The sequence below is a fragment of the Pleurodeles waltl genome, chromosome 9 (assembly GCF_031143425.1).
Source record: "Pleurodeles waltl isolate 20211129_DDA chromosome 9, aPleWal1.hap1.20221129, whole genome shotgun sequence".
NCBI classification, from domain to species: domain Eukaryota; kingdom Metazoa; phylum Chordata; class Amphibia; order Caudata; family Salamandridae; genus Pleurodeles; species Pleurodeles waltl.
Window position 1 is genome coordinate 673,554,272 of NC_090448.1, and position 27,920 is coordinate 673,582,191.

Genomic DNA, 27,920 nt, shown 5'->3' on the forward strand with positions numbered 1-27,920 from the left:
TGATGTTTTGGCTTAGTTTGACAGTGGACCCTGAGTGACATTTTAAGGAAACAGCACTTTGTATTCTGGAACTTGTGAGCACAAATTTAAGGTATTAACTGTGAAACTGTAAGTGCCAAAAAGTAATGTACTATTAAATCCTAGTCTAGGTGGGAAGAATGCATTTAAGACACTTCTAACATTGCATAGTCACATCTTGAGTCAGTGTTGCCTTTTTTTTTTTTTTTTTTTATATATAAGCGCTTTGCTTGAGCTGCAAAAAACAGACCTGTCAGTTATTATGACACATGTTAGAGGGTCACGACCTAGCCGTGATTTTATTACCTAACCATCACAGAGCAAGGTTAACAGAGCACACGTCCCTTATCCAGTGCTTCATTTGAGCCTGAAGGGGCCACCAGCCCTTATTTTTGGGAAGCAGCATCTACTTTTCCACATCAGTCATCTCCCTGGAGCAAGAGAGGGAAAACACACAAATTGGAAAGACAGAAGAAGAGCAAGACAGAAAACCCATCACAAAGAGAAAAAAACAGGAGTCTGTGATATCAGAGTGAGCTAAAGGTGCAGGGTGCATCTGATCGTGGATTAAAGAGGCATGAGGTGGATTTAAGAATATCTGCTGTGGTATTGGGCGCACCTACATTTAATTGTACCACCCGTGGGCTTCTGAGCATAGCTTTGGGCACTGTCACACTTTTTTAACACATCAAGCACTACCCTTAACTCATATTTAAACTGTTCTGGGCTCTGGTCGTAGGTGGTTTTACCTTGGGTAATAAATTGGGTGTTTACGTTCAACTGTAAAATCATGTTGAACATGTTAGCAGTGGCAGAAACCTTTCCAGAGGACCACAGAGCATTCAGGGGCTACTGGGCCCAAAGGTGGGCATTGAGGCCTTTTACTCCTGGTGTACCAGGGCCCGACTAACTATGGATTCTGAGCAACTGGGCCAAGTACCCCTTCTGCACTGGACTCTGAGTAGTAACATGGCTGAGTAGTCTAGGGCTCCTTCAGGGGTGAAGTGTGGCTACAGCAGAGTGAATAAGGGCTTACAATTCAAAATATGAGTAGCACCAGCAATATATTGTTGCTCAGCCAAATACTCACTTTTTTGAAAAAGAGAAGTATTTTATTTCTTCAGCATACCACATAAAGGAAGAATGCTACATACACAAACTATTACCCAGTTCCCTTTGAGGTCAGGGCTCAAATGTTTCTTTGGTGATTCCTTGTCCCACTCCCTCTTCACGTAAACAATAGTGATTATTTCCTATTCACAATTGGTAACATCCAGGATATGCCCCACAAGCAGTCCTAGCCTTAAGAGTCCGCTTTTTGGACCCTGTTTTGCTGCCTTTTAGACTCTGCGCACTTTACCACTGCTAACCAGTGCTAAAGTGCATATGCTCTCTCTCTTTTTAAACATGGTAACTTTGGATCATACCTGATTGGACTATTTAATTTACTCATAAGTCCCTAGTAATGTGCACTATATGTGCCTAGGGCCTGTAGATTAAATGCTACTAGTGGACCTGCAGCACTGGTTGTGCCACCCACTTAAGTAGCCCCCTTAACCTTGTCTCAGGCCTGCCACAGCAAGGCCTGTGTGTGTGCAGTCTCACTGCCACTTCGACTTGGCATTTAAAAGTACTTGCCAAGCCTAGAACTCCCCTTTTTCTACATATAAGTCACCCCTAATGTGTGCCCTAGGTAACCCCTAGTGCAGGGTGCTGTGTAGGTAAAAGGCAGGACATGTACCTGTGTAGTTACATGTCCTGGTAGTGTAAAACTCCTAAATTCGTTTTTACACTACTGTGAGGCCTGCTCCCTTCATAGGCTAACATTGGGGCTGCCCTCATACATTGTTGAAGTGGCAGCTGCTGATCTGAAAGGAGCAGGAAGGTCATATTTAGTATGGCCAGAATGGTAATACAAAATCCTGCTGACTGGTGAAGTCGGATTTAATATTACTATTCTAGAATTGCCACTTTTAGAAAGTGAGCATTTCTTTGCACTTAAATCTTTATGTGCCTTACAATCCACGTCTCGCTGGGCTTGGTTGACAGCTCCTTGTGCATTCACTCAGACACACCCCAAACACAGGGTACTCAGCCTCACTTGCATACATCTGCATTTGAATGGGTCTTCCTGGGCTGGGAGGGTGGAGGGCCTGCTCTCACACAAAGGACTACCACACCCCCTTCTGGGACCCTGGCAGACAGGATTGAACTGAAAGGGGTCCTGGTGCACTTCTTAGCCTCTCTTTGAAGTCTCCCCCACTTCAAAGGCACATTTGGGTATAAAACAGGGCCTCTGCCCTACCTCATCAGACACTTGCTGGAGAAGAAACCTGAACCAGAAACTACATCCTGCCAAGAAGAACTGCCTGGCTGCTCAAAGGACTCACCTGTCTGCTTTCTACAAAGGACTACTACCTTGCTGTTGGCCTGCTGCCTTGCTGAACTCTTGTCTGGCTGTGAAAGTGCTCTCCAAGGGCTTGGATAGAGCTTGCCTCCTGTTCCCTGAAGTCTCAGGACCAAAAAGACTTCTCTTTTTCACTTGGACGCTTCGTGCGCCGAAATGTTCGATGCACAGCTTGTTCTGCGGCGAGAAAAACGCCGCACACCGACGCTGATCGACGCGACCCCTTCGGGACGACCGGAACTTCGACGCACGGCCTCGCAAGGACAACGCTGTCCGACTTCCAAAGTGGAAATCGATGTGACGCCTGCCGTGAGAGCGAAACTTCGACGCACAGCCCCGCAGAACGACGCACAGATGGAAAACAAGCAGGAGAATCCACGCACAGACCCGGGACATCTGGTAATCCCTGCGACCCATAGAAAGAGACTGTCCGCGTGCCTGAAAAAGACGCACGACTTCCCCACGTGAAAAATAACGACGCAAGTCCGTGTGTGCTGGGGAGAAATCGACGCACACACTATTTTTCCATGTACCTCTTCTTCTGCAGCCCTTTGCGGAGATTTTCCACTCCAAACCAGGTACTTTGTGCTTGAAAGAGACTTTGTTTGTTTTTTAAAGACCTAAGACACTTTATATCACTTTTCAGTGATATCTTTACAAATTCACATTGCAACTTTATTCGTTTTGACCTACAAATATCCTGATAAATATTATATATTTTTCTAAACACTGTGTGGTGTATTTTTGTGGTGCTATATGGTGGTATTGTATGATTTATTGCACAAATACTTTGCACATTGCCTTCTAAGTTAAGCCTGACTGCTCGTGCCAAGCTACCAGAGGGTGGGCACAGGCTAAATTTGGATTGTGTGTGACTTACCCTGACTAGAGTGAGGGTTCTTGCTTGGACAGAGGGTAACCTGACTGCCAACGAAAAACCCAATTTCCAACACTATGATAACAAAAATCAGCATTAGGGATCCAGAAATCAGTAGAGTTGGGCACTCACGGCAATGGTCCATTACCATGCCAAGTACTTCTCCATCCCAACAGAGATGTCACACAAAACAAGCATAATAAGAACTTATTTTATTATAAAGTACATAACAGGTGTTAAAGTAATAATATTTAATTGTACTCAATTTAACCGCTATGTACAGATTGTAGGGTGAGTCAGCTTTGCTAGGGTTTGAACTTGTGACCTGCAGATTACTATGTTGTAGCAGAATTCATTCAGTTCACTGAGCTATCTTGTGAGGTGACGCCAGGTGATATACCATTCTCTCAGACAATTCCGGATTTTTAGAAACAAGCATATTGCATCCTGATCCTTAGTTTGACTTTAATATTGCATGTATCGGCTCAGAAATCCAACATGTAAAGTGGTTTTTATCAGAAGACACTTTATGTGAAATACCAGAAATAGCTGGGGACATCATATAATACCTGGGTCCACTTAGCAGTTTAGGCAAAGTTGTTTGGACTATATTATGGCACTTTTTGACATCATTTTGTTTTTTTATTCCTGCTTAGCCATGTTTCCATGGTTCTATTACTCAACATCGTCTACAAAAATATCACAACACAAGAATGTTGTGTCAAAAATATTATGAACAAAATTATTGAGTTTACATAATGTGCTTGTAAATGACCAAAGTAGCAAAACAAAAAGTTTATGTAACAGAATAATGTTAGACATAAGTATATATAAATATGTATATATAACATTATTTGTAAATAATTGAAATGTTAAAACACAAACTAATTATTATATGATAAAAACAGATTTAATTTTTAATGTAAAATAAATATATAAATACATTTTAAAATATAAAAATGATATTTAAACAATTTTAAAAATGCATTGAAATTATTAATAATAATTACAAAAATAACAAACAAATATATAACAAATATATAGCACATGTAATTGAAAACAAAATTAATAAAATCCAAATAAAATTTAAATAAATAATTTATGAGTTGAATAATACAAATTAAAATTAATAAAAAATAATACCAATCCAAAATAAACATCACAGAAGAAAGTGTTGGACTTTTAGGAAGTCAGACTTAGGCCCTCAATACAAGTACAGCGGTCCATGGACTGCCAAACCTGAGATGGTGGTCAGACTGCCACATTATCATGCTGGCAGTCAGACTGCCAGTAAACCGCCACCACCAGTATCATGGATCCCAATTGGTTGGTGGTGTTGCAAGTTGTGGTCAACCATGGCGGTACCAAGTTCGGCACCACCGTGCTGATTACGACTAGCCTTTCCGCCAGCTTTTCCATGGCAGGTACCCCACCATGGAAAGGCTGGCGGAAAGGCAGGGACTGGGCCACAGGGGGGCCCCTGCACTGCTCAGGCCCATGGCATAGCCCCCCTGTCAGCACATTCAAATTGTGCATTGTCTGCCATGGCTCCCTGAGAGCAGAGCCAATGCAGCTGCACTGTGACTGCTGGCCGGCTCAGCAGGGAGTTTGTAATACAGTGGTGGGGAGGCTACCGGCTTGGCGGCTGCCTACCCACCGTTGTATTGGTAGTCTGGCTGTTGGACTGCCAAACTCCTAATGAGGCCCTGAGTATTTTGACAATGTCAGCCAAATCAGAAAGTGTATTGGGTTTTGGAGGAATTACTATTCCCTTTTTAATCTAAAGAATGATAGGAAACGTGATGAGACTTTGGAGGTGATAGTTACTATATCCACTCCAGCATTAGCAAAAACAGGGAAAGTGTTGAACTTTGGAGGGGTTAGATTTGCTATCCCCACTCCAATCTAAGTAACTCTAGGGAAAGTGTTGGATTTCGGAGGGGTTATTCCCACTTCTGGACTGCCCTGCTGCCTGAAGACTGCCCTGCTGTCTGAGAAGGAAGGCTGGTCCTGCTCCCCTCATCCCAGTTTACCTGAGTGACACCAAGGTTTGGCTCACTGACCTTCTGTTCTGAACTACAGGGAAGACAACTCCAGAGACCTTCCTGCAGCTGCCGAGTAGACCTGCTCCACTGGGCATGCCTGGACATGCAATGCGACCTGTCTGAGCCCTGCTGGCCTCTGCTGGACTGAGTTCCTGATCATCAATTGGTGCCTCCCCAGGCACTGGGCCCTTGGCTGGCATCAGAGAGACTCCTCCTGGCCTAACTAAAGGTTCCACGAAGCGAAGTGAAGCCCCACAAAGCCTCGCAGCATAGCTGGAAGCTGTTTTGTAACAGAAGCCAAGTGACGCAAAGCCTTGCTGCACGGCTACCAGCCTCATCAGAATCAATACGAGGCAACCCAAACCCCCACGAAACCTCACCACACAGCTTAATGGAAATGATGCAGAGTGATGCAGAGCGCCACAAAGGCTTGTTGCATAGCTTCATCAGAACTAACACTGAGCAATGTGATGCCTGGCAAAGCAATGCTACACAGATGCACAAAGGAAATACGGGACAATCCTCACTGAGGCAATCTTGGTCCTTTGCCTGGCCTGTGCTGTCCTGGTGACAGATTGGTGCTTTGCGCCTTTTTGTATTAGTTCTATCTAAACCTTTAAAATTGCAATTCTCCAGTTCTACAGATTGGACTTTTGTTGTTTTTGTCTCAAATAATGTATTAAAATTTACTCTATTTTTCTAAATTGGTATCTGACCTGCACTCCATCGCAGTCGTCCTGAATTTTTGACTTTCTCCCACGCTCACATGTCTTAGCAACTGCAAGTGGAGCTTTGCGCTTTTAAGCACTGTCCCTACCTGAAGACCTTAAAATTGCACATCTCCCACTATATCAATTGGATTTATGTCATTTTAATGTAAAATAATGTATTACATTTTACTCTATTTTATTAAATTGGTGTGGGACTTTTCCTGTATTCTGTTATCAATTTATTACTGTTTAGATGCTGCATTAATGTTTTACACATTGCCTCCAAATTAAGCCTGAGTGTTTTTGTGCCAAGCTACCAGAGTATTAAGCACAGGTTAATATAGTGACTTTTTGCGGGTCACCCTGACAAGGATTGTGGCTGTTGCTTGAGTAGGGATTCACCTCCCTCAACCAATAACCCAATTTCTCACAGTTAGTTATACTATCTAAGGAACGGTAGGGAAAGTGTTGGCCCTTGAAGGGGTTTGTTTACTATTCCCACTCCTATTCTGAGCAGAGGTACGGAACGAGTTGGAATTTGGAGGGGTTAGATTTACTATTCCCACTCCAGTGTAAGCAAAAACACAGGAAGTGTTTGACTTTGGAGGTGTTCAGTTTACTATTTCCACTCCAATGTAAACAACATTTGGGAAAGTGTTGTGCATAGGAGGGGTTAAATGCACTATTCCCACTCTAATCTGAACAACATCAGAGAGAGTTTTGGACAGTGGGGGGTCAGATTTACTATTCCCACTCCAATCTGAACAGCTGTAGGGAAAGTGTTGTACTTTCGGGGTGGAGGGGGCTTAGATTTGCTATTCTCCCTCCAATCGTAGGAAAAGTAGGGAATGTGTTGTACTTTGGAAGAGTGAGGTGGACCATTCTAATTACAAGTCCTTTGGAAAAAAACATTTAAATGCATAACAAAATACAACTATTTAAAGATATTTATAATAAAAAACATGTTAATATACCTAAATAAAATTACATGTAACGAAACAAATGATAAAAAATGTTAATATACCTAAATAAAAGTAGATATAATGAAACAAATATAAAATAAACTAAAAATATGTAAAATAGATATACTTCCCTTACTTCTACCAAAAGAAACATAAAAAAATAGTGAAAGATAAATGTCATCTTGAAAACATTATTAATTTATTGTTAAACAGAACTATTAAAATTAAAACAAAATAAATATAAAACTGTGTCAACATTTTATAATCAAGCTGACCAATGAATTAACAATTAACAGCCAACAAATAATAAAAAATAACACTGAATCAGTTCAATTATTTATAATTTTAATTATCAATATATCTTTTAAATAACACACAAAATGTATTAAAAGTAAAACAACAATAATTTATAATTAAAATAACTTCCTACTCTAATCCCTTACAAATCCAACAACCTGCTACTTTATTAAAAATTATTGCTTGAATTTAAAAAAAGGAAAATCACACCTTAAAAGTGACAAACTATACAAAAATGATTAAAATATAAATTATTACATAAAATAACTCACATAATTTATTACGGTAATTGTTCGATTAACAAAGTATTATTTAAAAATAAAAAACAATACTTCCTATTTTAAGTAACTTTCCACCCTAATCCCCTACAAACCCAAGAATCAACTACTAAATTAAAAGTTACTAATTACATTTATAAAAAATTTAATTGGGCAATACAATTTTAAAACTATACTACAAAAAATAAAATGTTTTATCATAAAATATATACTTGATAATAATAATATAATTCATATATTATATCAAATCAAACCATCCTTTATTCAAGCATCAGGCATCCTATAAAATTGCATAACATATTAAAACAATCATATTAATACACATAGAATAAGCATCCCAAATACTCATCATTAGGAAGTAGATTGAAATAGCAATACATTGCAGAGCATGGTATTTGTTGAATGTACAGCTGAGTTCAGGAAGGATCCCATATAAAAGTATATTTCCTCATCATTTAATAATTGCAAAATGCCTAGTGCTGCTCTACACTCCACAAGTGCACATTTCCCCAGTAGCGGAATAAAAATTTATTTTACTAAAACTAGTTTACAATTTACAAAAAAGACAAAGTGCAACAAGTACTAGGGAGATACAACATCACATGAGAAGTATTAGTTGACAAATCTTTATGGTACCCTAACTGGAAACACAACATAAATATAACTGTTCCTGCCCTAAAGAGGAACAGCAAAAACCTCTCCCATCAACCTTTTGATCTGAAAAGATAATGTTCTAGACCATTGTAGGTTTTTAGGTAAGCATATGTTTTCATAGATGATCCTGTTAGAGGTCAATACTGCTCAGAAATTTATTTTTGACTTGTTATTTTGTTTTCCACACAAACACGTTTTGGATTATGACACAGAGGAGTCTGTCTGAGCCCTACAGGACTTTTATGAACATAGGCAAGCCAGTTTGTACTAAGACCCTTATCACACATCAGGCAGTCTTTAATAACTTGTGGATTCAAGCTTGCTTCAGGATTTAGCCAAACTGATAGCCGCAAAGCAATTGGGTCCAACTTAATGTGATCCTCTTGATACAAGTGCCCTTATTCTTTATGGCATATAAATTCCAGGGACGAGGAAGGTACTGAGAGGACCTTCCTACAAAAATGGTTCTCCTCAATATGGATGGCAGTACAGTTGGCAAAACCCGTATTCCTGTTCCATACACAGCAGTGGCAATACACTTGGGCCTTATATTTTTCAATAATTCAAGTTCTTGTGTAATTGAGTTACCACCTGATGACTAAGGTAAATTGAAATATTGGAACTTCAAGCATCCAAAAGGTCAAAAAGAACCCCGAGATCAGAAAAAAAAACGTGGGTCCTTTTTGAATGTTTATTTGCCAAGAGCAAAAAATGAAGCACTCAGAAATTTGCAGCCTCAAGCCATAATATATGATTGAAATTAGTAACCAATTAAATTTCTACCATGACCTGAGCATAACACAGTGCAGTGTTCAGTGCTTAGCTGTTAGTTTTGGTCCTGGCAGGACGGACCAGAAGGAATCAGGGATCAACTTTTTAATAGAGGAAGCCACTAATTGTACTAGAATAAGGGCTTGGGAGGGTCAACTGTAATCAGATCCTAATGACCAGGAGGGTTGGCTGCTTGCGTTCCTCAAATATAAACTTATCCGGTGATTACCTCGTTGTGAATTTCCTTAACCCTAAGTATATCATATATTAAATCAATTTTGAAAATGATATTTAGTGCAACTATATTAAATTAAATAATATTATATACAGTGCTATTTAAAAAAAATATATGCAGTAAAAAAAAAAATATATATTCTTACATTTTATATTCTGTCCAGCGATACTTTTGAGTTGACAATATTTTTGACATTATATTCTGGTATCACAATAATTTGTGTTTAATATTTTCATGAAATACTGATTTCCCCCATACCAGGGTATTTCACAGAATTAGAAAGTTTAAATAGAAGAGAGGCAATTATCCATTCCGTATCAGCTGGCACCACTGTTGGAAATGGCATGCCGCCATACCATCAATCTGTCAATTACGGGGCTGCTGGCCTATTAATGTTGGAAACCCCATCTTACTTGGGGCATCAATTTGGAGGATGATTAGACACTCCCATCAAGCCCTGTCCAGCCCAGTTCAGAACAAAAATCATCAATTACTACTCCACTCTACTAGAAAAGTTCTAGTGTGACAGAGCCACTGATATTTTGCTGCACAGAAAAAAACATCTTTTAATGTTGGAAACCCCATCTTACTTAGGGCAGCAATTTGGAGGATGATTAGTCCCTCCCACCAAGCCTTATCCAGCCCCTGTCAGAACAAAAATCATCAATTACTCCCGCACCCTGTTAGAAAAGTTCAAGCGTGACAGAGCCACTGCTATTTGGTTGCACAGAAGAAGCATAATTTTTGGAATGTGTAGTTGTAAAATGCAATTAGTGCTGAGCTGGCTGCCAGAACATGGCACATATCTGGGAAAAATTTCCTGGCACTGTCTGGGGAGGTAGACATTACTTTAGATGCAGCAGGTAGACCTTGGCTCAGCTGGAAGAGGCAGGCCATCCATCATCACAGAGCCATGGCAGCCCACCTGTCAGTGACTAAAGTAGCCTGATATTTCCTCATTAACCACTTTCATTGTACATTGATCTTTATTGATTTTGATAATCTTTGTCTTATATTGTGTCTTATGCCAACTCTAAAACTGCCACTGTAGAAACCACTACCATATGAGTATCCTTAGGTCTACTACCACAGCATGTCTTTTTCCAATGGAAGAGATCGATTACAAAACCTCAGAGAATCAAAAAGTTTATTTGCTAGATGTGACCCACTTGCAGAAACTAGGAATGTATCTTAGGCCTTTGGATCTACATTGTTTTTGAGACTGTTGAATCTTGCACTTGTATCAGAGGGTTCACACCACAGGAGTGACATGGTCTCCTAGCATGGGACATTGCTCACCCTGTATATCATTCTGGGAATCGCAGTGCCTCCGGGCATTTGGTTCTCACTTCAAAAATGTGAAATGCTCAGCTTGGACAAGCCTATTCTAGGGTCTGAAGTTCACTTTGTAAGAGACCACATTGATTCCTGACATTGAGTATTTCACTTTCAATGGACGTTCTTCATCAATACCTGGGGAATTCTCCTCTGCATCTGCACAGTGCTGGCGTGAGGAGCTCTCTTGCTCCCTCAGGGACTGGACGTTCGCATTGTTGAAAGTCACACAGTTTCCTGGCATCGGCAAATTATTGCTAGAATTTTGGGATTCACTCCTCTGGCGTAACATGCTCTTCTTGCATGCAACTTTACACCCTCCGTGTCTAGGGCCGGGATCTGAAAAACTACTCTGGAAATAAACCGTAATAGTTGCCTAGTTGCAAAGAGTGCAATTCTTATTGCACCGTTGTGCTTTTTTCATCATGCTGGTCTTCAGTGCTGAACTGGAGAAACTATGGTTTGATATTGTATACTGTTGGAGTATGATTATGTGTGAGTAGGAAAGAGTTAAGTTTAAATGTTTTTTGTAATCAAGGTTTGCGACACCCTTAGAAAAAGAAGACAAGTAATGACAAAACCAAAAAATGTGCAACCAAGGTTAAACATTTTAGCTTTGTCACTGCATGAGCTAAATATGTATATGTGTGCATGTGTATATATATATATATATATATATATATATTAAAAAAAAATCACCTACTGGCAGTCGCTAGTAAGTATTTATAGTTCAGACCTAATTCCAGTGGACAAAACAAAACATTTTTTTGTTTTTACCAATAACTTTGGCACCTTTTGATGAACCTTCACAAAAGTTTCAAAACTTGTACGCTAATTTGTTAGGCTGCTGTCTTGAAAGTTTTGGGCTGATCCATCAAGCAAGGCCAAGAAAAAGGGGGGTCCCAAACACGTTTTCCTATGCAATTTTCTGTATGGATTTTGAACATGACTCCAGCCCAAATCGCTGAACGGAATTACACCAAATATGGTCCAGAAAGGTCTCTTTTTGTAATTTGGTGTAAATCCATTCAGTAGTTTTTAAGATATTTAAAGAAAAAAATGTAGACATCTAGGAACGCCGATCCTCCACTGATCCGACGGATCTCATACTGACATCTGATTGGCTGTCAGCACTTCAACAATGAAGTGTTGCAACCATTTTGGGACTTGGGAGCCAGATGAGTGACAAAACAAAAGTTAGACAAGAGAAGAGAGCAGGGTACTAAAACCCTGACCCCCTATGCCTGGATGTGGGGTCCTCCAGGGAACCTGTCAAGGCCAAAAAGCATTTTTTTAAAAAAAATTGTGCTGCAAAAATTGCTGAGGATGTACAAATCCCTGCAAAAAGGTCAAAATAAAGTTGGTCTCCCACGCTTGTTTAAACTTGACCCCCAGGTGGGCCAGGTCCTGGGGAGAATTTCAAAATAATAAGTTGGGTAGTGGGCACACCTGGAGCCCTCTCCCCATGGCCAATCTTGGCCCCGGGGAATGCCACCTGCATGGGACAGGCCAAAAGCATGTGTGGTGGAGGGGTGGTTGTGTGCGTCCCTTCCCGGACAATTTTCGATCCCAGGTACCACCATCTGTCACCTGTGTCCAGCCCTAAAAAATCAAAGGAGGGGGCTGCATTGCCCCCCTCCTGCAGCCATTAATGGCCCTGGGTACTGCCACCACTCCAGGGCCCGGCTCCCTATGTCCCACTTTTTGTCTGTTTTCCTGCCCACTATCAAGCAGGCAGGAAAACAAATGAAACAATTGCTCCCACACGCAGGGAGCAGCAGTTCTTGCTGCTCCTAGCATCCGGGAGCAACAGGACCTATCCTTTTAGTAATGTGGCATTGGGTGCCGTGGCGGCCAACTACCACGGTGCACAGCCAAAGGGATGTTCTAGTTAAGAAATAGAATTAAAAAACCTTGGAAATTCACTAAACAAACAAAGATTAGAGGGACGTTATAGTTAGGTTCAGATTTCACACGCACAAGACCATAGAAATTCAACAGTTATAGTTATACTCATTTCAAGACACTATAACTCGTGCTCTAACGTAACTAGAACTTGTGCCGTCAGCATGACTGAAAGCAGAAGCTCTTAACACTGTTATCTGGCAAATAGATTACTGTATATACTTTTACAAAACATGCACGAGCTGTCCAATGGAATCATTAAATATGGTGCTCCATTTGATAAAAGTGTGCATTGTTAAGTTTATATGGCATGTAGACTGCTAATCATGATTTGTTATTAAAGAAAAGAATATAAATACACTTCTGATGCTTTGAAATACGATTCATTTGATTGAATTTTAACTCAGTTTCTACCCCTAAGGTGTTTTGGTAGGACCAGTTATTTGATGCTGTTACTTCATCCCTGGCTCCAGCATTGTTTAGAATATGCTACTGTAGGAGCAGTTATTGATTAACCATCTCCAGGGCTAGGTGATAGTTCTTTACTAGCATCATCCTTAATACCGACAATATTACGGTTTAAGTTCAAAGAGCATCAACACTGTGTTCTGCCATGCACACAGGCAAAGCAATCTATTTAGACCCTTTTTATACACTAAGATATGTTTGCAATGATAGAGCGGAATGAGACTATAAATCACATCCCAAAAGTATGAACTCAAGCTCACCTCCCTTTTCTCAATTTATTTTCTCTGTTTGACTCCTCAGCTTTCAGAAGAAAGTGGAACGATTTCATGAGTGTTGGATTGAGAGCAATATATCAAAGGACACCTACATATCCAGAACTATTGCCATAGGAAACTCCTGCCCCCCATTCAGGTGAGGACTCAGGACCATTTATTTGAATAGCTTTGAAAATGTAATTCAAGTTATGCCTGTTTTATAGAGCACATGTTCCAATTTTGTGGTTTTGCAAAGCTTTTATTTTGCCAAATTGATTACCCCAAAGCACTTTGTGAGTCTTTTACACATATGCAGCCCATAAGCAGGCATCAAATGACTGATGCATGTGAATTAATGGAAACATTAATCTAAGAAATCACATTGAAAGAAACCAAATCATGGAAAAACAATTTTGGGAAAGACAATTTTTAAGAAATACGAATACATAGAAAATGAACGGAAACATTTTAAAGGAAAGAACATTTTAAGGAAACATCAAAAATCACATATTTTGGCGACGTTTAGAAGTAAGTGAGGGTTGTTTTGGCTCAGATGGGAGCTGTGTAGGGGCACTGATGGTTTTTCGGTTTTTTTAGGGTCCAGGGATAGGCAGAGTTCAGGGGTGGTGAGTTTTTTCTTTAGGGATTAGGCATCTGTAGAGGTTTGGGGTTCTGAAGAGTTTTTAGTTTTCAGGAGTGTTTAGGGTGGTGTTGGGTTTTGAAGGTTGAGGGACAAAGACTTAACCTGCTCCTGAACCCTCACAGGATTTTTGGGGTTCAGAGATTCTGGAGTTTACCAGTAGCAATGGAATTTTATTTTAAGAGATTGATAGAGTGTAGGAGTAGAAAGGGCTTAAGGGCCTAATTACGAGATTGGCGGACGAGAACACCCATCCGCCAATCTCCTGACAGGGTTGCCACCACTGTAGTGGCGAATTCCCTACCGGACCTAATATGACTTTCCCACTGGGATGATGGGCGGAAACCAAGTTTTCAGCCTGTCATTCCATTGGGAAAGTGGCAGCAGCATTGTCACTGGATCATAATCAAGCTGGTGGCAATGCTGCTGCCCGCAGGGGGCACCAGTACCCTTGTGGTGCACACTGTCTGGACAGCAGACAGTGCGCATTATGAGGGTGCTGGTCAGGAGGACCCCTGCACTGTCCATGCCACTGGCACAGGAAATGCAGGCCCCCCCTGTGGACCACTGCACCTGTTCTCTGCTAGACTTTTCATGGCAGTGAAACCACCATGCAAAGGCTATCTGAGAACCAGCCTTTAATCAACAGGGCGGCTCTGCATGCAGCGTCGCCCTGGCTGATTGCAACCTGCACCGTTGGAATCACTGATCCCAGCAGAGACTGCTGTACCCTGTCTTTCGGACCACCAAGGTTGTAATGTGGTGGTCGGAACACCATAGCAGCGGCAGTCCAAATTGCCACCACGAGTCTGGCGGTCTAGTGACCGGCAGACAAGTAACTAGACCCCAAGTGTTCAGGGATGGGTTGAGTTTATGGGTCAGGTATGGGGAGAGTATAGGTTGGTGAGGGTTTTTTAGGGTACAGGGATGGTTGTAGTTTAGAGTTAGAAAGGACTTTTATGGTTCAGGGATTGGTGGAGTACAGGGGTCAGGGATGGGCGCAGTTTATGCCTTATAAGGAATTTTTAGGGGACAGGAATGTGTGGTGTTTAGGGGTGGTGAGGGTTCATTGAATGAAATGCATCCAAAGTGATTGTTTCACAATGTAAAATATATTAAATCCAAAATAATGTCCCTTGACATAAAGTATTGACATAAATACATAAAAATATGTTTTTAAAAGTAAAAACTGCAACCATTTCATTTAAACTTTAAGAAACGTAAGCAAAAGCTAATTTTGAAAAAACAACATTTTATTAATTGGTTTCTATAAAAATGGTAAATGCCTATCATTCTGCAAATTTCCATTATGTTGCTTAAATGAAATGGTTTCTCTGTAATGGTATTCCAATAAATCACTTTCCAATGAAATCATAAATGACCAGGATGAGAAGAGGGTGAGGGAGAAAGAAATGCTTTGGTAAATACCTTCCAGTAACCATAACTCATTAATAAGTGTGCCTACTGTAGCATATATTTTTAACTATTGGAGCCTTTGTGGAATGTCTTTCATTGGAGGTCAGCTGAGATTACCCTTAATGTTAAACATGAAATGTATCTTTAGATCTTCAAAAGCAGAATTTAAATGGACAGTTCAGTTTAGATAAGGAATGTTCAGACACCAACAGGTTGAATGTGAATGACTGTTCAGATTGAGTCAGTGGGTGGACAGCGGTTTCTGAGCTGAAGAGGAAGTTGTAAACCTTCAAGTAAGTGAGCTTTAGACAAAGGCTCCTGGAGCTGCAGACCCTGTTAGGGTCTATGTATGAGAACGGTTGCAGTTGGGAGAGTACTTTAGGGGCGATTGGTGAACCTAGACCATAGAACATAGGGGGTTATTCTAACTTTGGAGGAGTGTTAATCCGTCCCAAAAGTGACGGTAAAGTGACGGATATACCACCAGCCGTATTACGAGTTCCATAGGATATAATGGACTTGTAATACGGCTGGTGGTAAATCCGTCACTTTTCCGTCACTTTTGGGACGGATTAACACCTCCTCCAAAGTTAGAATAACCCCCATAATGTCTTAGGACAAAAATCTGGCAAGTGTTTCAACCATGATTGGCCAACATTCAGTGTAATATAGTAAATCAAAAGGCACTAGAAGTTAAATAATGGCAGATGGAAGTCTTTGCCTATTTTTAAGGGACTGTTAAAGCAGGGCGTGTGGTCTGACTGGTGATTGCTAACAGCAATTGTTTAACCAGCCCTTTCCCAAGGCAAATTGAGGCAGCAGGGTTGTATGTCAGAATCTTACATACAGAAACATTCCCAGGACATTCATTTTCTGATGCACCATCTAAGAGAAGCTGTTGTACGTCCATGCACGGAATAACCCAAGCTTCCAACACTGTAGGAGGCTGGCCTGGCTTGTAGTGGGTACCAAGGGGTACTTACACTCTGTGCCAGGTCCAGTTATCCCTTATTAGTGTAGAAGAGGTGTTTCTAGCAGCTTAGGCTGATAGAAAGTAGCTATAGCAGAGCAGCTTAGGCTGAACTAGGAGACATGCAAAGCTCCTACTATACCACTGGTGTCATATTCACAATATCATATGAAAAAACAATACACAGATGAACTAAAAATAAAGGTACTTTATTTTTATGACAATATGCCAAAAGTATCTCAGTGAGTACCCTCAGTATGAGGATGCCAAATATACACAAGATACATGTACACAATACCAAAAATATGCAGTAATAGCAAAAGGAAGTAATGCAAGCAATGTAAAGATACAGTAGATTGCAATAGGAGCACATAGGTACAGGGGCAACACAAACCATATACTCCAAAAGTGGAATGCGAACCACAAATGGACCCCAAACTTATGTTAGCTTGTAGAGGGTCGCTGGTACTGTAAGAAAACAGTGAGGGTTAGAAAAATAGCCCACCCCAAGACCCTGAAAAGTAGGTGTAAAGTGCACCTATAACCCACAGAGAGCACAGAAGTCGTGATAGGGGGTTTCTACAAGGAAGACCAACACCAGCAAAGCAACCAAAGTGGATTTCCGGACCTGAGTACATGTGAAACAAGGGGACCAAGTCCAAGAGTCGCGACAATGTCGAGAGTGGGCAGATGCCCAGGAAATGCCAGCTGAGGGTGCAAAGAAGCTGCCACCGGATGGTAGAAGCTGTAGATTCTGCAAGAACGAAGAGGGCTAGAAACTTCCCCTTTGGAGAATGGATGTCCCACGTCGTAAAGAAGCTTACAGAGGTGTTCCCACGCAGAGAGACCGCAAACAAGCCTTGCTAGCTGCAAGGGTCGCTGGTAGGGTTTTTGGATGCTGCTGTGGCCCAGGAGGGACCAGAATGTCGCCACTTGGATGAGGAGACAGTGGGGGCACTCAGCAAGTCAGGGAGCCCTCACAGAAGCAGGCAGCACCCGCAGAAGTACCGGAACAGGCACTTGGAAGAGGAGTGAACCGGAGTCCACCCGAAGACACAAAAGGGAGTCCCACAACGCCGGAGGACAACTCAGAAGGTTGTGCACTGCAGGTTAGAGTGTCAGGGACCCAGGCTTGGCTGTGCACAAAGGAAATCCTGTAAGAGTGCACAGGAGCCGGAGCAGCTGCAAATCACGCGGTACCCAGCAATGCAGTCTAGCGTGGGGAGGTAAGGACTTACCTCCACCAAACTTGGACTGAAGAGTCATTGGACTGTGGGAGTCACTTGGACAGAGTTGCTGAGTTCCAGGAACCACGCTCGTCGTGCTGAGAGGGGACCTAGAGGACCGGTGATGCAGTCTTTTTGTTGCCTGCGGTTGCAGTGGGAAGATTCCGTCGTCCCACAGGAGAATTGTTCAGAGCTCCTGGTGCAGAAAGGAGGCAGGCTACCCCCAGAGCATGCACCACCAGAAAACAGTCGAGAAGGCGGCAGGATCAGTGATACAAGGTTGCAGTAGTCGTCTTTGCTACTTTGTTGCGGTTTTGCATGCGTCCTGAGCAGTCAGCGGCCGATCCTTTGGCAGAAGGTGAAGAGAGAGATGCAGAGGAACTCTGGTGAGCTCTTGCATTCGGTATCTGAAGAATTCCCCATAGCAGAGACCCTAAATAGCCAGAAAAGGAGGTTTGGCTACCTAGGAAAGAGGATAGGCTAGTAACACAGGTAAGAGCCTATCAGAAGGAGTCTCTGACGTCACCTGATGGCACTGTTCACTCAGAGCAGTCCAGTGTGCCAGCAACACCTCTGTTTCCAAGATGGCAGAGGTCTGCAGCACACTGGAGGAGCTCTGGGCACCTCCCCTGGGAGGTGCAGGTCAGGGGAGTGGTCACTCCCCTTTCCTTTGTCCAGTTTCACACCAGAGCAGGGCTGGGGGATCCCTGAACCGGTGTAGACTAGCTTATTCAGAGATGGGCACCATCTGTGCCCATCAAAACATTTCCAGAGGCTGGGGGAGGCTACTCCTCCCCAGCCCTGACACCTTTTTCCAAAGGGAGAGGGTGTAACACCCTCTCTCTGAGGAAGTCCTTTGTTCTGCCTTCCTGGGCCAGACCTGGCTGGACCCCAGGAGGGCAGAAACCTGTCTGAGGGGTTGGCAGCAGCTGCAGTGAAACCCCAGGAAAGGTAGTTTGGCAGTACCCGGGTCTGTGCTAGAGACTCGGGGGATAATGGAATTTTCTCCCCAATGCCAAATGACATTGGGGTGACAATGCCATGATCTTAGACATGTTACATGGTCATGTTCGGAGTTACTATTGTGACGCTATACATAGGTAGTGACCTATGTATAGTGCACTCGTGAAATGGTGTCCCTGCACTCACAAAGTCCGGGGAATTTGCCCTGAACGATGTGGGGGCACCTTGGCTAGTGCCAGGGTGCCCACACACTAAGTAACTTTGCACCCAACCTTCACCAGGTGAAGGTTAGACATATAGGTGACCTATAAGTTACTTAAGTGCAGTGGTAAACGGCTGTGAAATAACGTGGACGTTATTTCACTCAGGCTGCAGTGGCAGGCCTGTGTAAGAATTGTCAGAGCTCCCTATGGGTGGCAAAAGAAATGCTGCAGCCCATAGGGATCTCCTGGAACCCCAATACCCTGTGTACCTCAGTACCATATACTAGGGAATTATAAGGGTGTTCCAGTATGCCAATGTGAATTGGTGAAATTGGTCACGAGCCTGTTAGTGACAATTTGGAAAGCAGAGAGAGCATAACCACTGAGGTTCTGGTTAGCAGAGCCTCAGTGAGACAGTTAGTCATCACACAAGGAATACATACAGGGCACACTTATGAGCACTGGGGCCCTGGCTGGCAGGGTCCCAGTGACACATACACTAAAACAACATATATACAGTGAAATATGGGGGTAACATGCCAGGCAAGATGGTACTTTCCTACAAACACTGACTGAAAAAAAGTGCTTATTAAACGTACTGCTACAAGTAAATACTGGTGGTACATCGTACATCTGCAATATGCTGTGCCACACAAGTGCCTGAACCTTATGGCCAAATGGTGTCTGCATTTTCCCTCCTCTAATAATATCTTTTTCTTCCAATTAAGTACTACATCTTTTCACAGGTGCTGTTATTTCACAAACAGTATTCTCAAAGCAGCAATTTCTTAAAGGTACCCAAATGTTAAGAAGTATGCCAAAAAAGTAACATATTGAATCTTAAAGTTTGTGCTGGTTAGGAAAGTTCATAAAAATATATAATTTATAATACCGTTGGTCAGTTTCTTAATTTAAAGAAGGGCCTTTACAAGTACCATATTGTGAGCACAAGATAAACACTAAACATTATTTGGGATGCACAGAATAAGAGGTGCACCTTCATTCCATGGACCATACCTTAATGGTGAGACATATGTAGGACTGAGGATGTCTGTGTTTCTGTCTGGAGAGGCCTTGGCCTAACAGTTCAGTGTGGACTGTTTCTAACGGAGACTGATTTGTATATGGCAGCTCTTTGTCTCCAGTGGTAAATTGTGTTGGAAGGGATGCTCTGGAATGCAGCCTGAGGGATCGCCATTGGCTTACAGTTATTGAGGAATTCTATCCATCCCTAAGTCGTTTGCTGGATCATCTGCTCACTGTGCACAGGCTACAGGTTTAAGTGGGCCAAAACCGTTCTGGGGTTGCTTGTGTCTCAATTTGGAGAGGACTTGGCTTAGCAGTCCAAGTTTACTGTTTCTATTAGACCAGAACCAACACTGATTTGAAAATGACAGGTATCTGTCTAGAGTATAAGGCTCTAAAAAAGATAAACTGGAATGCAGCCCGGGTTTTGCCAGTGATTCAGATTAAATCAATCTGTCTTTCCATGGAAGACAAATCGTTAATTCTTAGTAAATTTTCAAAAGCAGTGTATAAACGTTTTTGCTTAAGAACCCTATTTTGATTAAAATTTGGGACCCCAGTTGTAAAAATGTAAAACTGTCTTTAAAGCTAGAAAATTAGCCCATCGAATATGCCACATCAATTGCTTTATATAGCATATAATGCAACATTATTTGTCAATGTGCTTTTTCCCTGTCATATAATATTCAGTCAACCCGCTACATAATGTAGCCCTCTGTCGTTGCAAAATTAAATTTGCCAGCTATGAATGTTAACTAAATTGGAGAGTTTTATACATTTTCTTACTGCATATAGCATAGTTTGGTTGATTAGCATTGGCCAACCGAAGCATCATTCATTACCAAACTGTGATCTTTGCTTGCCCTCTTCTTGCTATTGTGTTCATTCTATCCTAAACATCCTGCTCAAGGAGCAATTGGCAATTTAAACGGGCAAAGCAGCAACAATTTATATAACCACATATTTGCACCAGTGACTCAGAGGAGGTAACGGCATGCACTTGCTTGGGAAAGACTCTCCGTATGTGTACCAAAGGGTACTCCGGCTCTCTCCCAGGTTTTGGTACACAGAGGTGAATAAGAAAATGTGCAGTTTAAGGCCACACTGTCTGTTCTGTTCACATTTTTCAGACTCTTACTTTGATTTCCTTCTTTTCGGCTGTCATCTATAGGCATAGTTATAGCACAAGCAACCCCAGAGAAACACAAAGCAGGATAAACAATAACACTGGTATATGATAACATAACTTGCTGCTCTGGAAGGCAAAGGGAGAGACACTCAAGAAGCCTTTAAGGATACAGAACACTTATCCTGCTTTTGAGGATGCACACTAGAGAGTCACTGCTTTTAGGTCTCACCTAAGTCTTGCCTGTTTGTTGTGAAATATATTGTTAGCTTGAAGCTTGTTTAAAGCTTGCCTATTGCTTACCGTTGGTTGGCTTCATTGTGACTCTCATTTGCTTGCTTCTTATTCATTAGAGTATGTGAATTTTCCTTCCTCTGCTTGTGTTTGTTTCTCCCCTGGAGCATCAATGTATTACTGTGTCCCTCGACTGCTAACGTTTTCAGGCACTATTTTTTTATTTTCATTTAAGCATGCTAAAAGAGTGTGAGTGTTTTCCAACTGTCTGCCTCATATGCTTCTCTCCCTCTTTCCCCGGTGGTCCATGTTCCTTTTTCTCATCCATGTGCTTCTCCCCCACTCCCTGATGTTGCCCTCTTACCTGTGTATTTTACCCATCTGTGATTCAGAGCTGCTTGCTTCATATGCACCTCTGTGATGCTTATGCCCTTTATCTCCTGTTTTATTTCTGCCCACCCGTACACCGTATTGCTTCCCTCTGCAGTTTTGCTTCCCCTGTGATGCTCCCTCCCACTCTAAATAAAAAAAAGCTTTCATACTTTTCTTAATTCCCCGATCCAACTTGGAATGGTAGCTAAAAAGAAAAACAAACATTTGCAATGCAATGGGTCTCACGTTTGCTCGAGTTAAAGCTGTAAGCGTTGTAAACTCCTAACCAGACTTTTCTTGGCACCTAAGCTGAAAATGAAAAGTAAAACAGTTTCACAAAAGTAACCAGACTTTTCTTGCCACATAAACTGAAATGAAAAGTGAAACAGTTTTACATAAGCGAGCCGATAGCCGCCATGGGCGCAAAGCAGACACCCGAAAGGAAACAGAATTTCACTCGCAGTGAAACTTATCAGCAAAAGTGCAATTATCCATGTGACCGGCAAAAGTGCAGCTATCCATGTAACAGAGTCGATGTCATGCAAAGCGCTTGACTGCTGCCCAGCGAGATCGTGCTGTCTACGAAGTAAAGAGAAAACGTACTAGAAAAATCAGGCACACGTCTGTCTAATAATCCAGTCGATATGATGAATCACTTTATTTCACTTGATGGTTCATATGATTCCACATTCAGCCTGGAAACACGTGTTTTGTCTGGGAAGGACTGGTGTATGGTCTGGTTTTTATTTTTGAGTTCTGTTGAGTTCTCTGCTTTTACAACAAACATTGCCTGCAACAAGCAGAAATGCATACTTTGCAAAACACCTACAGCTTGCCTTTACGAATCAAAAACCATCCAATTTGCAGATATAGGCCACTTTCTTAGCTATTTGATGCACTAACGGGAACAACTTTTAATTTGGTGCCAGGCCCGTTTTCTGTCCCAGTCTGACCCTCTTTCTATTACAACATAACACAGTTGGAATGGTGCAAGGGTTTTTCTGCACTCCAAGTAGCATAGCTTTTTTCCTGTTTGCATGCTCTCCTTACACTGACAATGGCTCTTTTCTCATTCCTTTTTGTATATTTATGATTCCAATAAGTGGTGTCCTGAGGCTACAACTTTATTTTGCCTTATGCAAGCTCTAACTCCGGCCATCAAAATGGCCTCCTAGCCTTATCAACAGCAAATGCAGCTTTGGAAATTGTTACGAGGTATCCATCACCATAGGTGCTGGAAGTAGCAGGGCAGGCGGTACTGTTGCCCCCCCAAAATAACTATGATGGGGTTTGGAAGGTGAATAAGAAATAAAGATGTCTTTAAGTTATGTCTTCATCTTGTCACATGTGTTGTGTGTTCCAAGAAAGGGGTCAATTGTGAGGCTCTGATGTGTGTCCAGTTGCTGCTTATTCTTTTTACATGAAGACTTGTGTTTTCTTTCTCTGACTGCGAATTGGAGTGAACTGTGTGACAAACTTGCTGTAATACAGGGAGTGTGAAAGGAAAGGATGTAGTGTGTCAATTTTTTTTTAACATACAACAAAATATAAATACTTCTAAACGAAATGTACATAGAATTATTAAAAATATATCAGAAGTTAGGAATGTAGTTAGGAAAGCATAAATGAAGCACATTTTAGTAGCTCGAAAGTATGATGGAAACAAAGATTTTAATACGAGCAAAATATATGAAGGCACTCTACCTGGTGATGTGTGAATGATACATATTTGTGAAACCTGATTCCACACATTATTGCTTGTGTTCGGCATAGTTTAATCTGTAAAACTGCCTGTCCGTGCAGATTTAGTGGCCATTTCAATGAAACATGTGCTGTCTATAAATGACAGTCTGCTGCCACGCAATGCTTTAGTAATATATGCGTGGCAGTGTACTCTAAAATGCACCAGCGGCTACATACCACACCCTTACCACCTCTCCTGCTAAATTGGCTTGGCTCAGTTTCTACCCTGGGATTTTTCACAATCCCTATGACACTGGTGTGTACCATTAATGCCAGCACCCCTGTTCTATCAAAAGCCAGTATCTGATTTGTTTTTGACGGTGTGCTGCAGGTATTGTTTATAGTTTCTTTCTTGGCTAAGTGGCTGTGGGTTTTGGTGCATAAGGGATGAGGCTTAATATCTTCCAATATCTAGTGCATTCCCTAGGTTACTAGACATGCTCAAAAGCATGTGTGTGAAAGAGAGAGCGCGGGGTTTATTGGTGGAAAATGAACTACAGCCCTCATTATAGATTGCCCACATTTAAGTGTATTGATAGCAGCCAGAATTTCTGATTAGTCTATTTCTGTGTTCCACAATCTTGGCAGGTAAGGGATTTGAGTCATGCGTTAGACATGATTATCTCTGGATGACATACTTTTGGGAAAATGGAGAAGCCGAGATTGAATTCCAATTTCCACAGCCTATAATTGAGCGACGACACAACACCCCTTTTTCTCTGCAATGATGACAGTCTCGGCTGTGGATGAATAAGTTTGTTAAAAATGCATTTAACAATCAAAACACTCCATAACTGATCATTTCTCTCTTTTTGAATGCAGGGAGTACATTGAACGACTAGTGCAGTTCGACCCTGAAGAGAACGAGGAGATGGGTAAACGGGCTGCTGCTGCCTTGGATGCCGTGACAAATCGGTGCAACAGAGTACTGGCAGATCTCCTCTTTGAGGACCTCAAGGTTGGAGGAGGGGGGCTGACACAGTAAACATCACTTTGTGGCTTTTGACTCAACTTGCTCTCTCTCAGATACACCAGTCATTAACCAGTGTGTTGCTGTGCTCTTCATAAACTTCACCCTTTGATATGGGGATTTAAATTAGGATTACCTTAGCACCAACCCGTTCAGTGTAGTGATTTAGATTTTTAGCTCTTTGTATTTGTCCTCCAAGGTTTTTCTTGGATATCTGTCAAGCCGGAGAACAATAAATGACTTCAAATCATTGCTGAAGCCTCACCACGAGTGGCCTTGTGAGGGCACACTGTTTTCAGTTTGTAATCCTAGGCTATACTTCTAACTGGGATCCATGTTAATGTCTTTAAAAAGTAAAAGTAGTAATATACTTTCACCTTGAGTTAGAGAATGCCACAATAACTACCACAGCAATATTACACTCTGAGGAGTAATTGTGGCATTCCCATAATCTCCCTCACTCTGATATTATCTGTTCTATATATCCGCTAACTGAACTTTCTAATTAGTGGACAAGGCCTTGACTTTCAGTAGTCCTTGACGACAAATATCTACCAACATACTGCATTGTCTTATATCATTTACTTATTGACACTAATTTAATGGTGCACATCGAGTTAGTGGTGTGTATCCTGCCTTGATCATGTCTAGTTATCTGATTCTAAACATGATTTTTCATATTGTTTTTCCGAGTCTGTGTCTAATTATCCCAGCTGAGGTGTGAAAATGATATACGAAGTTATAATAGGCCAACTCCCACTCACAGTAATGGTGTGCAGATGGATACAAAGGCCAAGCAAATAAACCATTTGTAAACCCAACGGGTTCACTTCATCTGTTTTTGTCCTCCTTACCGTGGACTGAAGAGGCTGTGCTCCACAAAGCAAGGCGGGTTCTGGTGGTGTTGGGGTGATACGACAGGGATGGTACCAGATAACAGCAGTTTAATAGCCACACCAGTCCACAATAGGTTAGCAAAGAGTACCAGTAAAGAGAGAAGGGGGAGGTGACTGAAAGGTCTTAGCTGATGTTGTGACTGTGAGAGAGGGCTCCTCACTTATGGAGATGGGTTGAGGGAGTCAAGGAAACAGATAATCTCATGCCTTATTTTAGCATTTTAATTTTAAGCAATCAGTAGCTATTTTCTATTTTTAAAGAAAGGTACTTTGTGAGTTTCTTTGCATTGTTGTTCTGCAGGTGTTTTTCTTTGTTAACAATGAACAAATGTTATCATATGTATGTTTGTGAAATTCAAGTTTCGATCACACTTTTGTGGTGTTAAGGTCACTACCTTGATGGATCTGAATCATAATTTTCAAGCTTACAGAGTACTCACCCCATAAAGCAAACTGACACATATCATAATGTGGAAAAGCTGGTGAGGCTGGGATGGCCCTCCTCCATTGTTTTTTTCCCAACATTTACTGTAATTATGATTGTTCACTCGACATCTCCATGTAATAGTTCTGCCTTTCTGCTTTTCCATTAGCTCCTTCCTTCAGCTTGCTCTTTTGCTTTTTCAGCCGTATTTTCAGAAGCTGATGAGAAAGAAATGGCTCAACAACTCTGATGCATTCAACAGCATCCTATCCATCCTCACAGAGTACTCACATAAACTGCGCAGAATGAGTGCACAACCATACCAGGTAAAGCTGACTGTCGTTTAGGGGATAAAAGACAGTGCTGAAAAGGGCCTTATCAAGATTCATATCAGAAAGGTGGAGAAAATTTGTGGTAAAAGATGATAGTGTGTTATTTAGCAGAGGGAGATGGGAATTAGCCTTAAAATATTAAACTGATTTAGAGGATTACTTATGACTTTCCATTCACATCAGTCATGGACACCACACGTGAAGTTAGGTTGCATTAGTTTAAATTGATATTAGTGCTAGCAGACAGAAAACGTATACAGAACAGGAATCGGCAAAGACAGTAGGTTTTACCATTGTGACATATTGGCCTTGCCAATGGTTTTTAACCACACAGCAACAGTATCCCCAATGCTATGCTGCACGCCTACAGTGTTTAAAAAAAAGCCTTTGACGTGGCCGCTGGCATCATTTTATAGGCCCATGCATCACACATGCATACACATACTAACTAATACATTTTTTATTTTTAGTTACCAATTCGAGTTGGATTTGTAACTAATAAGAAAATAAAACGTGCAAACATATTTTTTTAAGTGAGCAAGGCCTGGGGAAGAAATAGAACTAACGTGATTGGGTCCAGATGGAAGCAGTGGGGGATCCGAAGCAATAAAGGACCACGGGAAAGCAACATAGGGGAAGATATAGCGGACAAACACAAAAGCAACACAGGGGAGAGTGGGAGGAATGGGCATGAAAGCAACACTGAGGCGGTGGGAGGGATGGATAAGAAAAACATGGGAGGATGGCTCGTTTCAGAGAAGTAACACAAAGAGGGTAGGCAGTGCGGAGAAGCACATGGGAGGTGGTCAGGCACCGGAGCAGCGCAAGGGAAGAGAAGAACATGAGGAAGAGAGCGCAAAAACACAAGCATTAACATGGAGTGGTTAGCACCAGAGAAAAGAGAAGTTCTTGAAAAGCAAGCAATGAAAGCAGAGATGCCAGCTAACTAAAGTAATGGTTATGAGGCAATGTACCCCGGGAGGGACAGAAGACTGATAAACTGGTAGACAATTAGAGTGACTAGGAATGCAGACAATGCTAATCAGCAGAGGATCCAAGCCCCTGTATGTTCTTGATGAGGCACAATACTTCGCAAAAGACCGTGCATGCACTACTAGGCTCGACCTAAAAAGGGATTGAGGGTCGAACGTGCAATATGAGAAGAGCTATGTCGGATAGCATGAGGAAAGATGAGCCTAACAAAGGATGTTGACAAAGAACACCCAATAGGGAGAAGAGCCAAGCGAGATATACTGGAGGACAACTGTAGCAGGAAAGACAGTAGAGATAAGGAAAACAAACTGAGTGGAACTTCTGCAAACAAAGAGACAAGGGGCAGGGCAGGGAAAAGAGGAAATCGTGGGGAAGGGAAGAATCTTAGAACGAACAAAAGAAAGACAGCCAAACATGAAAATAGTAGGAAAGGTGTTGTAGAGAAAGAAGAAGATGATCTAGAAAATGGAAGCACAAAAATGGCAGTCAGCAGGAGAGAATGAGTTCGACAAAGAGGAGAATTATGTTGGATAAAGTTAACACTGAGAAAAGAAGAATAACAAGAGTAGCCACAGTCAGACACGCTTGTCTAGGTAGAATGGTCTTGAAAGATAGGGACGGCGATGTTTAGGCAACTCAAGAATTATGGCAAAGAATGAAAGAAGAGAGGCTGAAAAATTGAAATATCTTTAGACAAAAAGCGGAGACATTAGAAGAAGCATGGGGAAGAAAACTGAGGGAGATATTTTCGAAATCATTGGTAAATGTACATTGGCAGTATACGCTGGCAGAAAAGTGGAGGAGTGCTCGTGGACACAGACATAGAGTGATAAGCTATGCAAACAAAAACCCGATTTTTTAAAGAATGTTTGGTTGATGCAAGATAACAGGGAAAAACCCACCCTTTTTAGAGTGTACAGGGCCTTTATGTACTTTGAATAGGTGACTGGGACATCTGCTGCTTTGCTGTGGATACCTTGTGCCAACCTCTAAATAAGGCCCAAAATCGTGAGAAAATAACATTTCTCAACTTGCAGATACCAAATCTGTGCCCTTGGAAATGGCTACTTAAAGTCAATGTGGTGTGATGGTGTATCAAGAACACACAAGTTTGTGTAAATAGGAAGTAATTCTCTCAAAGTTATAATGTGAACTTGTGCTTAATGAAGA

General features: G+C 41.6%; 1 protein-coding gene across 4 annotated transcripts in view; it reads left to right on the forward strand.

The window, feature by feature from the left end:
- Positions 1–27,920, forward strand: part of EXOC3L2 (exocyst complex component 3 like 2) — a 457,018-nt gene that overhangs the window by 335,413 nt on the left and 93,685 nt on the right. For all 4 annotated transcript variants that reach the window (XM_069207753.1, XM_069207755.1, XM_069207754.1 and 1 more), the window contains exons 7-9: positions 13,263–13,373; positions 23,958–24,093; positions 25,629–25,751. In XM_069207753.1, coding sequence (XP_069063854.1) covers positions 13,263–13,373; positions 23,958–24,093; positions 25,629–25,751 — 370 coding nt within the window. The remainder of the gene's footprint in view (positions 1–13,262; positions 13,374–23,957; positions 24,094–25,628; positions 25,752–27,920) is intronic.